The sequence below is a fragment of the Doryrhamphus excisus genome, linkage group LG2 (genome assembly GCF_037039965.1).
Source record: "Doryrhamphus excisus strain RoL-2023G ecotype Guam linkage group LG2, RoL_Dexc_Guam_v1.1, whole genome shotgun sequence".
NCBI lineage: Eukaryota > Metazoa > Chordata > Actinopteri > Syngnathiformes > Syngnathidae > Doryrhamphus > Doryrhamphus excisus.
Window position 1 is genome coordinate 22671124 of NC_136358.1, and position 17794 is coordinate 22688917.

A 17794-nucleotide genomic window follows, 5' to 3' on the forward strand; every position below is an offset into this window, starting at 1 on the left:
GCGTAGCAGCGCGTCACACATGTTCAAGTCGCTTCTATTTTAATCAGCCTGGAAATTCACCAAGTCTATTTTTGATGTACTGTTTTTATGTGTAAATTCAGTAGTACGCAAGTAGAAGAAACACTGGAAAACGGCTTCATTCATTTTCTACCACTTTTTCCTCACGAGCGTCGCGGGGGTGCTGGAGCCTATCCCAGCTGTCTTTGGGCGAGAGGCGGGGTACACCGTGGACTGGTGGCCAGCCAATCACAGGGCACATATAGACAAACAACCATTCACACTCACATTCATACCTATGGACAATTTGGAGTGGCCAATTAACCTAGCATGTTTTTGGAATGTGGGAGGAAACCGGAGTACCCGGAGAAAACCCACGCATGCACGGGGAGAACATGCAAACTCCACACAGAGATGGCTGAGGGAGGAATTGGTCTCCTAGCTGTGAGGTCTGCATGCTAACCACTAGACCGCCGTGCCGCCGGAAAATGGCTTCTGGTGTCAAAATAAACTTCCACTTATTAACAAAATAAAAGACCTCGCATTATTAACCAGCGCTCATTGCAACGAAGACGATGGATGACGAACGATTCATTTTTGAAGTGGATAAATGTAATTTTTTGTATACCAAAAACAGCAGTTTTACAAGGACATTTATAAAAAAAAAAGTCATGGTACTCAATATCAACATCTTTAGATATTGACGGTAAGTTAACTACGCATAATCACGGATTAGCTAGCACAAGTACCCAATGCTATGTCTATCTTAACATGTGTTCCAAAAATGAGCCTCTAATATGAATTGAGCTTTTTAAATCTACACGTGTCGTCCGTGATAGGCATCCGGTGTGAATTTGGGTGGCCATGTTTTTCAACCATTCATTCATTCATTTCTGCCGCTTTTCCTCACGAGGGTTGCGTCTTCGGGCGAGAGGTGGGGTACACCCTCGACTGGTCGCCAGCCAATCACAGGGCACATATAGACAAACAACCATTCACACTCACATTCATACCTATGGACAATTTGGAGTGGCCAATTAACCTAGCATGTTTTTGGAATGTGGGAGGAAACCGGAGTACCCGGAGAAAACCCACGCATGCACGGGGAGAACATGCAAACTCCACACAGAGATGGCTGAGGGAGGAATTGGTCTCCTAGCTGTGAGGTCTGCATGCTAACCACTAGACCGCCGTGCCGCCGGAAAATGGCTTCTGGTGTCAAAATAAACTTCCACTTATTAACAAAATAAAAGACCTCGCATTATTAACCAGCGCTCATTGCAACGAAGACGATGGATGACGAACGATTCATTTTTGAAGTGGATAAATGTAATTTTTTGTATACCAAAAACAGCAGTTTTACAAGGACATTTATAAAAAAAAAAGTCATGGTACTCAATATCAACATCTTTAGATATTGACGGTAAGTTAACTACGCATAATCACGGATTAGCTAGCACAAGTACCCAATGCTATGTCTATCTTAACATGTGTTCCAAAAATGAGCCTCTAATATGAATTGAGCTTTTTAAATCTACACGTGTCGTCCGTGATAGGCATCCGGTGTGAATTTGGGTGGCCATGTTTTTCAACCATTCATTCATTCATTTCTGCCGCTTTTCCTCACGAGGGTTGCGTCTTCGGGCGAGAGGTGGGGTACACCCTCGACTGGTCGCCAGCCAATCACAGGGCACATATAGACAAACAACCATTCACACTCACATTCATACCTATGGACAATTTGAAGTCGCCAATTAACCTAGCATGTTTTTGGAATGTGGGAGGAAACCGGAGTACCCGGTTTGCATGCACGGAGGGAGAACATGCAAACTCCACACAGAGATGGCCGAGGGTGGAATTTAACCCTGGCATCCTAGCTGTGAGGTCTGCGCGCTAACCAGTAGTCCGCTGTGCCACCCTGTTTTTCAACCAGCCTTGCTCAAATTATGGTCAGTCCTGATTTACCCTGAAGTTACAGTTTCAAGTCAATCCGCCACCCTGTGGTGTCAGAACAATAAAAACACAGTAAACACCGTTGCGGTGCCTGTTTTGACACATACTATTACTGTACATACAAAAAAAACAATAATTTTACCTAAGTGCTTTTCACGCAGGTGGCGCTGCACTTGATCTAAAGGCATGCCCTCCAAAGCCCTTCGGTTGGATCCTAGACATTGTGTGGCTGAACCTCGTGGAGCTCAGCAAGTTGCCACAGTTTGCCACCATCCTCAATCAGGTCTCACCTTCAGGAGTTTGTGGCTCGTACCTTTCCTGGAAAACATCGTCATCCTCACACGTTGTTTCTCATTCTGTGTTGGTAGGTGACTAAGAGTGGAAAACAATGGAAAATATGGGCCAATGGCGATGCTCCGGAGGAAGGAGTCCTCCCAGATAACTATAACTCCCTTGATGTCTTCAATAAACTCATGCTAATAAGGTCAGACTTTATTACTACTATCATGTGTGTGATGCAAGGCCCAATCATCCATGGAACCATGGAACCCCTTCCTTGGCAGGTCTTGGTGTCCCGATCGCACCTTGTGTCAGGCCAGGAAGTACGTGGGAGACTCCATGGGCACCCGCTTTGCCGAGCCGGTGCTTTTGAACCTGCACGGCACGTGGGAAGAGAGCGACACCCGCACTCCACTCATCTGCTTCCTGTCCATGGGCTCGGATCCAACCAACCAGATTGAAGCCCTGGCAAAGAAACTAAATCTGGGTGAGCTCGCCCTTATGAAAATAAAATATATTTATCAATATATTACTTTAAATATATTGTATTATCTTATAATATATTATTTTTCCATTATATTTTCCAATACATTATATATTATTAATATATTTTTGTACATATATTATACAATATATTATATATTCATGTAATATATGGCAATATATTGCAGAATATACAAATGATTGCCGCTTTCAATATATTGAAATATATTAAATCCAAATATATAATATATGAGTTTATAAATCCCAAATTATATGCAATTTTACATATGTAAAAATATAGTCCTTTTTTGGTCTTGATCGCAAGATATATTTTATATGTATCAATATATACACATATATGATCTATGCATATATTGCAATATATTGGAAAATATAAACATAAGATCCCATATATGGAAATATATTTCCTAATACATTGCATTATATTTGCCAATATACTGCAATATTTTTTTTTTCCATAATGGTCTACGGACTTCAGAGCAGCGTTTTTTTCCCCTACATGATCTCACCATTTGATGATGTCTGACAGGCTGTAGATCCATATCCATGGGTCAAGGACAGGAGGTGCACGCAAGGAAGCTTGTCAACAGTTCAATGGCAGAGGTGCGTGTTCCACTTTTCTGGTATGGGGTCATTCAATGGCACATTCAGCTGAGCCCATTTGTTCCCCCGCAGGGTGGCTGGGTGCTTCTGCAGAACTGTCACTTGGGACTGGAGTTCATGGACGAATTGCTGGAAACCATCACAGTTGCTGCGACCATCCACAAAACCTTCAGGGTGTGGGTCACCACCGAGCCTCACGACTTGTTCTCCATCACGCTTCTACAGGTGTACAAAGTTTAAAGTCCAAATACATCCCGAGTTTTTCTATAACTCTCTCAAACCCTCATCCCGCTAGTCCTCCATCAAGTTTACCAACGATCCGCCGCAGGGGCTTCGCGCCAGTTTGAAGCGAACTTTTGTTAGCATTTCCCAGAACCAGTTGGAGGTCAGCAACCTGCCCACGTGGAAGCCTCTGCTGTACGGCGTGGCCTTCCTCCACTCGGCTGTGCAGGTACTGAGTATGTGTATTCATGTGGGGGCGCATGCAGAAAAATCAAAAGAACGTGGGGAACCTCTTTGATACTTAGAGGTTATCACATAGTTTCATGGTATCAGCCCGAGACCGAAGATACTGGCACGCGGGGGCTGATACTGGGCCTGATACCAGACAAACCATGTTTGAATCTTATTATCACATACTACAGTATTAATTGTCCCTGTACCCTAGAAACCGCCCATGAATGATACGGGAAAAGGCCAAAATGATGTGTCAAAGTCCATGTCCAGTATCAGCCCCCGTAGCTGTCCACTCAGAGCGCGCTGCTCTGGTATCGTGCCCGTGAAACAACCAATCAGAGAACAGTGCACGAGTGCTTAGTGCCTAGTGCTTCTCCAGTCACCAAAAAACCCAAACTTGATTAATGGAACTTTAATTGTCAGATATTGATAAGATAAGACTGTTGATAAAATATTATTGTTGAAATATTTTTGCAATTATTGTGTTTACACTGTTTAGATATAATACATGTAATAAACTGAACATTTTCTGGAAACAAAATGGTCTTTTGATTAAATAGTACGTGATAATAAGCTCATGATTAAATAGTATGTGATAATAAGATCATCACATGGTTTGTCTGGTATCAGGCCCAGTATCATGCCCCCAAGTGTCAGTATCACGCGGCACGCGGGGGCCAGTATGAGCCCTCGGCAAATACTGGGGCCAGCAAAGTGATCAAGTTCATTTTTATTTATTGAGTGATTGAGTCATTTATTTATTGTCCCAGGCCTGATGCCCAAGAGACAATCAATGCCCCGCGTGCCAGTATGAGCCCTCGACAATACTGACACTTGGGGGCATGATACCTGGCCTGATACCAGACAAACCATGTGATAACCTATAATTATCACATACTATTTAATCAAAAGACCATTTTGTTTCCAGAAAATGTTCAGTTTATTACATGTATTATATCTAAACAGTGTAAACACAACAATTGCAAAAATATATTATCTTATCAATGTCTGTCCTCCTCATTAATGGTGAAAAAACATTCCATTTCTAATATTCTGTTTGCTATTTTCCGTATTTGTCTTTTGCCGGGATTGTCAACCGCTGACATGTTGACAGAGCACAGACGGCAACAAAACAAACGCTGTGTGTTCACGCTCGTGCGCTGTTCTCTGATTGGTTGTTTCACGGGCACGATACCACAGCAGCGCGCTCTGAGTGGACAGCTACGGGGGCTGATACTGGACATGGTTAAACTCTATATTTTATCAGTATCACTGCCCTGGGCTTTGACACAGTATCATTTTGGCCTTTTCCCGTATCATTCATGGGCGGTTTCTAGGGTACAGGGACAATTAATACTGTAGTATGTGATAATCTTCGCTACCACGGCCCACATCTGGCATATCATGTAATATTTATGTTTCAATTTGAGGAACGACGTAAATTTGGACCACTGGGTTGGAACATCCCATACGAGTTCAACTCTGCGGATTTCACAGCAAGCGTGGAGTTTGTTGAAAGACACTTGGATGACTGCGGCCCCAGAAAGGTGAGCATCCATGGACGTATGGATGTATACACGCTCTTCTGGTGTCATCTTACACGACTTCATCACACTTTCTCCTCAGGATGTGTCGTGGGTGACGCTGCGCTACATGCTAGCTGAAGTGCAGTATGGAGGCAGGGTGACGGATGACTACGACAAACGCCTGCTGAAGTGCTTTGCTCGGGTAAGGAAGATCTGGAACTTCGTGTAGGTATCTGAATAGTCCAGTCTCTTGTAGGTCATATTTTAAGTAGCCGAGTTAATTGTACTGATCTTTGACAAACGATACATTGTGGCACGGCGACATCTTATGCTTGGCTGCAACCAGCTGAGATCACCTCAACTACATTTCAGTGTATTATTATTATTACTATATTGACATTAAATACATTTTTACACATCTTTGGTCATTTTTCCCATATTTGATCAAGGAAATTTGTCCTATTAAAATACCACAGGCGGTCTAGTCGTTTGCAGACCTCACAGCTAGGAGACCAGGGTTCAATTCCACCCTCGGGCATCTCTGTGTGGAGTTTGCATGTTCTCCCCGTGCATGCGTGGGTTTTCTCCGGGTACTCCGGTTTCCTCCCACATTCCAAAAACATGCTAGGTTAATTGGCCACTCCAAATTGTCCATAGGTATGAATGTGAGTGTGAATGGTTGTTTGTCTATATGTGCCCTGTGATTGGCTGGCCACCAGTCCAGGGTGTACCCCGCCTCTCGCCCGAAAACAGCTGGGATAGGCTCCAGCACCCCCGGCCCCCAAATGAATGAATGAATGAAAATACCACAGGTCTCCTACATCAGTGTTTTTCAACCTTTTTTGAGCCATTGGAAAAATCTTGTGGTACACCACTAACCAAAAATGTTACAAAATGTCACCACGACCTCACACGTGCATCAAAAAGTCTATCGGAGGAACAAGGTAGGTGTTGCCACACGGACCAATATTACATTGCTCTGCCAGTCTTTACACCACAGACACTCCACAGTAGCCACGTTTTTACATGATGAGTTTTGTCTTTCCAAATGACCTTTCGGGAAACAATGGTATCCATGGAAAGGAATATTCCAATCCCTTGTCTACATGCACCGTGAAAATCAACCAGAATAGTCAATAGGGCATGCCCAGTAAAACGTAAACATCAACATCACGTGATACCGGCTTCCCTGAGTTTTTCTTTCACTTGTTGGAATAACTCCGTATTGTCAGTTTTTCACCTGTCCAGTCTTGAAATTTAGTTTGAATCAAAAACAAACTTTGCTTAGCAGTCCAATGCCGATTGCTGGCCTCCATTTTTAAAACTGAAGAACGTCTGGATCTGGATTATATTTTATAATTAAACTCAGGACATGTTTTATATAGATATATATTTTCTTTTTTAATAAAACTGGACTTGTGAATAAAGTATAGAAGGGTTTAGATTCTGTTCCACAGATGGCGCTAATGCACACGAAAGCTGCTTGCCAACAAACAACAGAAGAAGAAAAACACCACGAAGAAGAACGCACCCTGACAACTTTCCGTTTGAGCGGGTACAAGATACCTCAATCGGATTGGGGAAAGGAATATTCCATCCCTGTTCAATTCTTTCCGTTTGAGCAAATATACCAAATGCAATTGGAATATTTAGGTCCATATATTCATGGCTATTTGCAAATGATGATTAATCAATGTTAACTATAAAAAGTGATATTGGATAATTCCTCACGGCACACCTGACGGTTTCTCAAGGTACACTAGTGTGCCGCGGCACAGTGGCTGAAAATCACTGTCCTACATCATCCATTGATTATATCATGTTGAATTATATTGTGTACCAATTCTTTGAATCATTATGATTACATTGCAGGTATGGTTCAGTAAAAAAATGCTGGACCCATCGTTCTGCTTCTACACGGAGTACCAAATTCCGATATGCAAGACGATTGAGGAGTATGTGGACTACATTCAGGGCTTGCCTGCCGTGGATGCCACACAAGCGTTGGGGCTGCACCCCAACGCCGACATTGTGTGAGTTCTGCTTTGAATAAAAAATGTAACCATTTAACACCATGTAATAAAATCACACGTTGCACTGCAGCTACCAGAGGAACACGTCAGCCGAGGTGCTGGACACCATCACAAACATCCAGCCCAAGGAGAGCGGCGGCGGGTCGGGGGCCACTCGAGAGAGCATTGTGTACAGTATGGCCGAGGACATGCTGGACAAACTTCCTCCTGATTACATCCCTCATGAGGTGGGCCGGACTTCATATTACATTGCTCTTTGAAGAACTTTGATGACTAATACGTAAGATGGCACAAGACAAGATCGAGACTATCTGAGGAAAAGACAGGAAGCAGAACTGGAAGTAGCAGAAATGAGGATGCTGAGGTTCTCGATGAGAGTGACCAGGATGGATAGGATCAGTAACGAGGACATCAGAGGGACATTGGAATTACATTACAAGTCATTTTCTACCACTTATCCTCACGAGGGTCGCGGGGGTGCTGGAGCCTATCCCAGTTGCCTTCGGGCGGGGTACACCCTGGACTGGTGGCCAGCCAATCACAGGGCACATATAGACAAACAACCATTCACACTCACATTCATACCTATGGACAATTTGGAGTGGCCAATTAACCTAGCATGTTTTTGGAATGTGGGAGGAAACCGGAGTACCCGGAGAAAACCCACGCATGCACGGGGAGAACATGCAAACTCCACACAGAGATGGCCAAGGGTGGAATTGAACCCTGGTCTCTTAGCTGTGAGGTCTGCGCGCTAACCACTAGACCGCCGTTATTATTATTGTTATTCTAATTATTATCCAATTATCATACAGCACATTTGAGGAAAAGATCATCCTAAGCTAACATGCTTTGTCTCCTCTTTTGCTTGCACCAGGTGAAAGCCAGGTTGAAGAAGATGGGCGCTCTCAACCCCATGAACATCTTCCTACGCCAGGAAGTGGATCGCATGCAGAGGATCATCTCCATCGTGCGCTCCACTCTCTTGGATCTCAAGCTGGCCATAGAGGGCACCATCATCATGAGCGAGGTCGGGGCGACCGGATGTCCTTTATTTAGCTTTTCTCGCTCGGTACTTTTACACGTGTAAAGACGCTGTTCTTTTACTCGACTCGCCAGACGCTGCGTGATGCCCTGGACAACATCTTTGATGCTCGTGTACCAAACGTGTGGCGGAAACTCTCGTGGGAGTCCACCACGCTGGGCTTTTGGTTCACTGAGCTTCTGGACAGGAACCGGCAGTTTCACCGCTGGGTTTTTAGCGGGCGGCCCAGGACTTTTTGGATGACGGGTTTCTTCAACCCACAAGGTGAGTGACATAATATATGGATAGCACACCTTGCTTCAGTGTGTAAGTTTCTGCAATCAGCAGTGTGTGTTGTGACAATAACAAGGCAGTATATGGCAATGAATGCCCAAAAGGTTTTCTGACTGCGATGAGGCAAGAGGTGACCCGGGCAAACAAAGGCTGGGCTTTGGACTCAGTCACCCTGGACAACAAAGTCCTGAAGAAGGCCAAAGAGGAGATCAAATCTGACCCGGATGTGAGCCACGGACCACACACAAACACCATATGCTAATTTTAATTGATACCATCCAAAACCATGACTGTCATGTCCCCCCCCAACAGGAGGGCGTGTACGTTCACGGTCTCTTCCTGGAAGGCGCCGACTGGGACAAGAAGAACTCGTGCCTGACCGAGTCGGCGCCCAAAGTGCTCTTCACGCCCCTCCCTGTCATCCACATGTTTGCTATCAACTCCACTGCCCCCCCCGACCCCAAGTACTACGTGTGTCCCATTTACAAGAAACCCAAACGCACCGACCTCAATTACATTACTGCAGTAGTGCTGGGGACCATGCTGCCCCCCGATCACTGGATCATGAGGGGGGTCGCACTTCTCTGTGACATCAAATAGAATTCACCATCAGGTTCCTCCGACATGCAGCTCACGTGTATTTGGAATTGGGGGTTCAACACGTGAGGCAGGCCCGCAGATTAAAATAAACGTTATGTTTAAGGACCAAATGAATCATTTGGACTTCCTGTGACAGTGAGCAAGTAAACAGAATCAGGGGTGAGAAGAAAATCAGTTTTTCCGAGAGTTGGGGAGATATATCCCCTACGAAAAGAAAATATATTTATCAATATATTACTTTAAATATATTGTATTATATTATAATATATTATTTTTCCATTATATTTTCCAATACATTATATATTATAAATACATGGAATAATATATTTTTGTACATATATTATATATTCATGTAATATATGGCAATATATTGCAGAATATACAAATGATTGCCGCTTTCAATATATTGAAATATATTAAATCCAAATATATAATATATGAGTTTATATATCCCAAATTATATGCAATTTTTTAATGTAAAAATATAGTCCTTTTTTGGTCTTGATTGCAAGATATTTTTCAAATGTATTAGATCCCTTACGAAAATAAAATATATTTATCAATATATTACTTTAAATATATTGTATTATATTATATTTTATTTTTCCATTATATTTTCCAATACATTATATATTATAAATACATGGAATAATATATTTTTGTACATATATTATATATTCATGTAATATATGGCAAATTATATGCAATTTTACATATGTAAAAATATAGTCCTTTTTTGGTCTTGATCGCAAGATATTTTTTATATGTATCAATATATACACATATATGATCTATGCATATATTGCAATATATTGGAAAATATAAACATAAGATCCCATATATGGAAATATATTTCCTAATACATTGCATTATATTTGCCAATATACTGCAATATTTTTTTTTTCCATAAGGGTATGGAAGTCCAATATTGGCTTTTTTGCCGGTGACCAATATCCCGATATTGTCTAATTCTCAATTTCTGATATCAATATCATCCGATAGCGATATGTGGTGGAATGAATACTAGCATCAAGTTATTAGCTTGTCAGTGTGATTGTAAACAACATCTAATACATACTTACATACATCATTAGTTTTGGGCAAGTCAACATTTAAGTTGTTGTGGACAAATGGCTTTCTTTCATTTAAATGTCAGTTTAATGCCTGCTTCTCATTGGATGCAAACATTCATTTTCTACCGATTATCCTCACAAGGGTCACTGGGGTGCTGGAGCCTATCCCAGCTGTCTTCGGGCAAGAGGCGGGGTACACCCTGGACTGGTGGCCAGCCAATCACAGGGCACATATAGACAAACAACCATTCACACTCACATTCATACCTATGGACAATTTGGAGTGGCCAATTAACTTAGCATGTTTTTGGAATGTGGGAGGAAACCGGAGTACCTGGGGGTGGGCGGGTACTTTCTTTTTAGAGTTGGGACACCATGGAAAGATTCCGGTCTGATAATCATTTAATACATCAATTTTCTATACCGCTTATCCTCACTAGGATTGCAGGTATGCTGGAGCCTATCCCAGCTGTCTTCGGGCGAGAGGCGGAGTACACCCTGGACTGGTGGCCAGCCAATCACAGGGCACATATAGACAAACAACCATTCACACTCACATTCATTCACACAAAAATGTGTTTTTATCTCATTGCTATATCTCATCACTATTCATACAAGGTGTACTTATTAGGAGTATTATTAGCATTATTTTAGCATTATAACATCCCACTTCTCCAAGCAACTGGCGCCAACCCTCTGGAGTGATCTCCAATTATCCAAACCTTGAGGTGGGGGGTTAAAATGGTGTCCCCTCTAAATCAAACCCTATTAATTCCACTGCTTTCACTTATTATTTCCACCGTGGTGCCGTGTCGTGATTGGCAGCCTGTTAATGCAGCCCCCGAGCCCCACCTCACCCCCCCCCCCCCACCAGCCCTACGTCACGCTCGGCCAAGCAAATCACACCGTCATGTGCGTCATTATTGACAAATCAGGAGTGCAGCCCCCTCCCAAACTAAGACCTGTGGCTAAATGAAGGTTTGTTGATGGAGACATTGCTACTTTCGGAGTTATTTTGCACTTTTTAATCCTCATTCTTTCCCCCTTAAAGAGCAGTGACTAAATGGCACCTTCCTTCCGAAGACATCCAATCATGCCAACACTTAATTATTGACTTTGATATTCATAATAACATTATTTTTTTATTGTATACCTAACCTGTCCTGCTATGACCACTACCGTCTGATATGCTGCATATTCTGGTACTAAAATAGGAGATAATCATATTTACCTTGTGGGCTGGTGTGCATGCTTGCAGTGGGAAGGTGTCCTTACCCCCCCACACACCCCCCAAGCTTGATGGAGTGGAGCCTCATCAGCCTAACAGGCCTGGCGAATCGCCACGTCCACAGGCCGCCATTGAGGTCAACTCACTGTGTTGCGGGGCTCATTAATTAGGCGTGTGTGTGTGTGTGTGTGTGTGTGTGTGTGTGTGTGTTGCAAGAAAACAAGTTTTTTTGCACATTGCATACAGTAAGTTATACTAATACATGTACCACAACATTTATTCACTGAGTGTTTTGACTTTCTGCTATTAAACGGGGGGCGATTGCAGAATCACAACATGCTGCCAACATTATTGTAAAACCTCAAAAGTGGTATAAATATGGAGTTCAATGTTTTCTGGTGAAAAATATTGTGAAAATTATGCTGTGTCTTTGACATTTTTGTGTTTTTTTTCTGTGATGTAAGCGCTTGGGGTGAAATTGTGATGATAACCCTAGACCTGGAACTAGAACATATCATATCTTCTTCCAAGTGTCCTCAAAGGGTGAGTAGTTTTACTTTGTGTTAGTGTTATTGTTTCCTTGTTGTTATGTATTATTTTTATTTACTTGTTAGACAAAAATGTTCTAAACTAAGCCTGCACAGTTAATATTTTTGTGATGGCCGAATTTTAGACCATTTGATTATATTATATTACCCCAGCTGGGATAGGCTCCAGCACACCCCAGCGACCCTAATGAAGATGGATGGATATTCATTAATTCATTTTTCTAACGCTTATCCTCACGAGGGTCGCGGGGGGTGCTGGAGCCTATCACAGCTGTCTTGGGGCGAGAGGCGGGGTACACCCTGGACTGGTGGCCAGCCAATCACAGGGCACATATAGACAAACAACCATTCACACTCACATTCATACCTATGGACAATTTGGAGTGGCCAATTAACCTAGCATGTTTTTGGAATGTGGGAGGAAACCGGAGTACCCGGAGAAAACCCACGCATGCACGGGGAGAACATGCAAACTCCACACAGAGATGGCCGAGAGTGGAATCGAACTTTTGTTAGCTTCATTGGCGACTCCAAATTGTTCTTAGGTATGAATGTGAGTGTGAATGGTTGTTTGTCTAGTATATGTGCCCTGTGATTGGCTGGCCACCAGTCCAGGGTGTACCCCGCCTCTGGCCCAAAAACAGCTGTGATAGGCTCCAGCATACTCGCCACTCTAAGCAGCATAAAAAATGGATAGGTGGATGTTGTGGTGGTTTTTTAGGTGGTTTATCATAGAAAGGTAGCAAAGATGAAAAAGTGTGATAACCACAGAACAGGAAATGAAACCTATCAGTGATATCTCTAAACGGCCACAAGGTGACTAATACCTAGAAATACTTTCTATGTACCCGCCAGGCGTATTCCACATATTTTCAAACGTGACTTAAAACATGGCCTGTTCAGAAAGTCAAGGGGATGTTCCTAATAATAATAACATTTTATCAATAAGCAGCATGAGGATGACGACTGTGACAACATGAAGAACCGCGGGGTGGCGGGGGACGTTCAGTGATAATCAGGTCATGAAAACCTTTTTTTTTTTTTTTCAGGGGCCATCTGAGGGCGTCCAGTCTATGAGTGAGGATCTGGACTTAATCGCTTTAAAAACAGTAATTAGGTGTTAAGAGGCAGGCTTGTCTGTTTAAATTAGCCTCCTGGGCCAGATTACACGCTTTAACTCCGAACAGGCTTCCCTCCTCCTCTTCCTCCAAATTAGCACATTTTGACCATCTCATTCTCATCTGAAGTACAATAGTATATCGTATACTGTATATTAATCGTTGATGGAACGCTCATAAAGCACAGAAATTAAAGTACAATATAGAAGCACACAGTCCAGACATTTATTCTAATAGAAGATTGTTGAACCTATAGAGACACGGGTCACTGGAGTTTGAAGTCATCGTGACGAATGACAAGAACAAGTCTTTTCTTCCCCTTGCCCCCCCCCCAATATACTGTATATATACAGTATACTGTATATAAGTCTGCATATTTGACCAAAAATGTATCCTTAATAAATCCATCCAAATGGGTACATTCAATTATTTACAAGACAAGTAAGAAAAGATTCCTGTGCTTGTAAATCCTCTCCATGGTACAAAACACAGAATGTAAACATTCAACTGGAGCAGCCAAAAACAAACCAAAAAAAAAAAACGGTCACATGTGTTGCCATGTTTTATCCATGGACTGAATGTGCTCTTTGGCCTTCATCCTCAGCGCTGTGATGCTGGAGCTCCTGTCGTCCTCCATGGGGTATTTGTCATTGAAGCCGGCTGAACACTGATAGGGCGGCGGCCCCCCGATGGGCTGCATCCCTTGCACCAAGCCCGACGGGCTGTTGAGGAAGCCGTGGCCGGGATAGGCTGGCTGCAGCGCTTGAGGCGAGCCCATGAAACCGGGGATGGTGTGCATGGGCGTGGCACTGGGAATGGGCGAGGTGAGCCACGGGTCCAGGGGCATGGCGTTGGCTACCGGGCCCATGCTGGGGGTCATGGAGGGTCGGTTGAAGGAAAGCATGGGCGAGTCGTGCAGCTTCATGGTGGTGGTGTCCATCTTCTCTTGTCGGCGCCACTTGGCTCTGCGGTTCTGGAACCAGACCTGCACATAGATCCATGCAGCATAGACTTTATTCCGAGTGTCACTCTGGTTCTGATGGCAAATACTGTCCTTCATTCCCAAATGTATCCCAATTCATCCTTCATTTGTTGACGGTAGTGGTAATGATCTTACCAACACCACAAAACCATTCTTGTCTGGACTAGACCTTCTTGTCTAGCTTTAGAGGATCAATACTTTGGATCCTACACCAACCCCTTAGACAAGAGTTGTCATACTACCAACCATTTAGCATAAACTCATCAAGTTCCACAAACATCCTTTATGATACTCGGGTTCTCTTGAGCAAAAAGTGTTTCTAAATAAACACTGCGGAATTCCCGCCATGTGCATCATACAGGATGGCGGACCTTCATCAAGGCCAGTTAGCCAAACTGTCACTCATTCTGGCAATTGCAGTGAAGTGGACAAAGGATGGCAGTCAGCAGGTTGGGCCACAGAACCAAGCCAGGGTCTAAAAATAACGCTTTGCTTTTTGGCGGACTGGGGAATCAGTTAAGAAGTTTAAAATAGAAAATAGATTGAAAATGTCTTTCAGTCTCCCAGAAAGCAGTCTAGCCCCCCACCCCCCAACCCCAAAGTCACCTGAAAGTTAATGTTGAGATTTACAGACCCCCTCCTGAAGAAACTAGAGTTTAGGGCTGCTTTGCAGAGAGAGGCTGAGGTTCTGCCTGAAAACTGAATACTGTATCCCTGAATACTTTTTTGGGGCCCAAAGGTTGAAGGTTTTAGAACTGCTACAGACTTCGGATGTCGCAGGTTGACTCTCCAAACTGAACCCCCAACTGCTTGAGGGCACAGGTTGGTTGGTAAGGTATTGACTTTAGAGAAAAGAGTCATGAATTTGAGATTCAAATATAGAACTAGGTTGTGGTTGTGGGTTGTGAAGACTCGATTTTTCTGGGGAGGACTAGCTTTGTCTCAAAGGACTTGGTTTTAGACTATTGGGTTGAACATTCAAGACCTGGTCCCCCAGCAAAGCGTCCATTACCCAACTGTTTTGTAGTGCAGCAGCTCAGTCTTGAAGCACTTGGCTTTATACCATCTCTCTATGGAAGGAAGTAGGTCTCCAGATGTGGACTAAGACTTTAGATCTTAAGTTTACAGGTTCAGGTTTTGACCAACAGCGTATGAAAACCTGGAAGAAGTCCATGTTCATCTGGATAGGTGGGATGCTGCTAGTGGTCTTTTACCTGGACTCGGACCTCGGGCAAGTTGACCTTCATGGCCAGCTCTTCCCGACTGTAGACGTCCGGGTAGTGTGACTTCTCGAAGGCGCGTTCCAGCTCATGCAGCTGGTAGGTGGTGAAGGTGGTGCGATTCCTCCGGTGTTTCTTTTTGGAGTGCTCTTCCTCCACGTTGTTCTTGGGGGAGTCCTTGGCCACGTCTATGTCCTTTTGCATGCCGCTCATCCCTTCATCGCATTTGCCGCTGGAGAACAGATCTGATGCTGGAAGAACGGAATCGATTTGTTGTTTAGACTTTTTTGCTATCTACAAATACGTCATTGTTTATGCTAGTGAAATCTTGTCTGCAGGCCTTGGCAGAGGATTCTTTACCACCAGGGGTCTTCTTGACATCTTTCACTGAATTCTTCCCCTAATCCGGGGAAGTAACAGATGCTCCCAGTTAAAGCCACGAGGCTCCACCCCCCCACCAACACTACTGTAATCTAGACTCTGCTTGTAGTCCAAAGAATTGTCATTACACCAACACCTCTACTCGTGGTTATAGACAGTAGGCAGTTTGTAAAGGCGCTAGATTACTTCGTATAGATAATTTACAGTGTTTCTCAATTATTTTTGGTCACCCCCCCCCCCCAACCCGATTTGAAATACTACAGAAACTATATCTATTCATGTATCTGTACTTTACAGACCAAACTTGAAACTGAAACTGGGAAAATGCAACATAATGGAGAGCATAAAAGCATAAATTTGTACATGAAAGCCTCTTGCACCCACCTGACAGTTCCCTTTGGTCCCCCCAGGGGGGCCCGCATCACTATTCGGGAAGCACTGATGTATGCGTTTTGTATTTGTATTGTATGTATGATGTATTGATGCAACAGATGCTACGAGTTAAAGCTGTAAGAACCCCCCCCGCCCAACCACTGTAATCTAGACTTAGTTTGGAGTCCAAAAAACTAGTCATGACCCCGAAAAAATCTACTGGTGGTTCCAGTTTGCCATGACTGAGGGGTAGTACTAGAGTTCTAGGTAGATTGCTTCGTATAGATAACGTAATATTTACGTTACATAATCCACCTGTTGTCCTGACTTCCTGTTCCTATGTTGGTCTGATGGTGGGGTGTTTTTACCCGTCAGTCTGACCCAGTTTTAGCAATTGAGAGAGTCTTTGGACTAGGCGCTAGCACTTTACTGTTACGGGTGATCTTGTAGTTTTTGGCCTTTTGTGGGCTAATGATGTCAGCCATTCTATTACCAGAGTTTTTGCCTGATTTGGTGATTTGAAGGTGTTCCAAATTCTGCATCAGAGATCTTTAACTGACACGTTATCAAGCACGAGACTCCGAGTTGAAAGACACAAAACAGAAGGAACTTCTCTCAAGTAGTGAAAGTTAATTTGCAGTCTGGCATTCATTTGAATGTGAACCCCAAACTAAGACTCACCGTGGTAGGATGAATGTTGAGAGTTGTCCCCACCCAGTTCTGCAAGATGTCCGTACGGGTCCTGCTTTTCTGCGTTTTCCCTACCACCGTTTTGGCTGTCATCGTTCACAGTGTGGAGCAGGGGGTCCTGGTCTTTGGTGAAGCCCAGGATGACATCGATGCTGTGGACCCTGACCCCGGAGGAGCTGGACCCGGCACCTTTTGCTATGTCATAGTTGTCAAGGCAACTGTCTTCCACGATTCCCAGGGCATCCATTGACAATTGCATCCGTATTTGGGTCTTTGATCTGGAAGTTGGGTTTCTGGGTTACTCCCTAGCGGATGGACCGGGTGCTGCGGAAAATCCAACAAACTCACATGGTTGTCTTTGCAAGAGAACAAAAAAAACGGGACAAATTATTGCAACTTCATAGTTTCTTAAATGTTGAAGTGGAAAAACAAGACGAGCTTAGCTTACCGTTAGCTTCTACTTTGTGCACATGGTGTCCCTGGAGCCTCTAAGTAGTCAACTGACACTATCCGGTCTTCAGTGGCACTTGTTGCTCCCCGTTAAGTCCTCCAAATCCCCCCCCCCCACTGCACTCAAGTGAGCAAAGGATCTGCTGACGGCATTTCATCCATGAACCAAACTAACCCGTTAAGAAAACCCACAAAGGACCACAAGGAAGACCAAGGATTATGGGGTTTATTCATTGGGATCCTTCCCCTTTAAGAATGACTGACAGTTGTTTTCTGCCCAAGTAATTGGTCCAAATGTGTCCTGCATTCAGCGCCCGGTTGGAGGCCATCGCTAATGAAGCCTCGACAAAACTTTCTTTCAAAAAAAGCTATTGTGCGCCAGAGAATGGCTTGTATAGCGAGAGTGTGCACTAATCCCTTCATTAGAAGAGACACAAGAGATGGACTTTTAGCTTAAATGCTC

The 17794-nt window shown here is 43.6% G+C and overlaps 2 protein-coding genes across 3 annotated transcripts in view; one reads left to right on the forward strand and one right to left on the reverse strand.

Moving 5' to 3' along the window:
* The window catches only part of LOC131109406 (dynein axonemal heavy chain 8-like), a 68165-nt gene extending 58838 nt beyond the window's left edge, over positions 1-9327 (forward strand). The window contains exons 78-91 of the mRNA XM_078789166.1: positions 2112-2233; positions 2319-2434; positions 2514-2716; positions 3263-3336; positions 3409-3561; positions 3632-3787; positions 5223-5339; positions 5419-5520; positions 7191-7351; positions 7422-7578; positions 8229-8381; positions 8471-8660; positions 8774-8895; positions 8982-9327. Coding sequence (XP_078645292.1) covers positions 2112-2233; positions 2319-2434; positions 2514-2716; positions 3263-3336; positions 3409-3561; positions 3632-3787; positions 5223-5339; positions 5419-5520; positions 7191-7351; positions 7422-7578; positions 8229-8381; positions 8471-8660; positions 8774-8895; positions 8982-9269 — 2114 coding nt within the window. The 3' untranslated portion in view covers positions 9270-9327. The remainder of the gene's footprint in view (positions 1-2111; positions 2234-2318; positions 2435-2513; positions 2717-3262; positions 3337-3408; positions 3562-3631; positions 3788-5222; positions 5340-5418; positions 5521-7190; positions 7352-7421; positions 7579-8228; positions 8382-8470; positions 8661-8773; positions 8896-8981) is intronic.
* Positions 9328-13443: 4116 nt separating this feature from the next.
* On the reverse strand, positions 13444-17794 carry LOC131109543 (retinal homeobox protein Rx2-like). 2 transcript variants are annotated; one of them, XM_058061680.2, is made up of 4 exons: positions 17330-17794; positions 16873-17205; positions 15433-15689; positions 13444-14221 (listed from the first exon to the last, which is right to left on the reverse strand). In XM_058061680.2, the coding sequence occupies exons 2-4, from the start codon at positions 17138-17140 to the stop codon at positions 13781-13783; spliced, it is 966 nt and encodes a 321-aa protein (XP_057917663.2). In that variant the 5' UTR covers positions 17141-17205; positions 17330-17794; the 3' UTR covers positions 13444-13780. The 2 variants fall into 2 exon arrangements, with proteins under 2 accessions (XP_057917663.2, XP_057917662.2); XM_058061679.2 differs by having other exon boundaries at positions 16873-17237; positions 17330-17793.

Coding starts and splice junctions, on each gene's coding strand:
- LOC131109543 (XM_058061680.2), bottom strand. CDS start 17,140: ATGCAATTGTCAATGGATGCCCTGGGAATCGTGGAAGACAGTTGCCTT. Junction 15,690..16,872: donor TCAACATTCATCCTACCACG/GTGAGTCTTAGT, acceptor CCGTTCTTCCAG/CATCAGATCTGTTCTCCAGC. Junction 14,222..15,432: donor TGCCCGAGGTCCGAGTCCAG/GTAAAAGACCAC, acceptor ATCTATGTGCAG/GTCTGGTTCCAGAACCGCAG.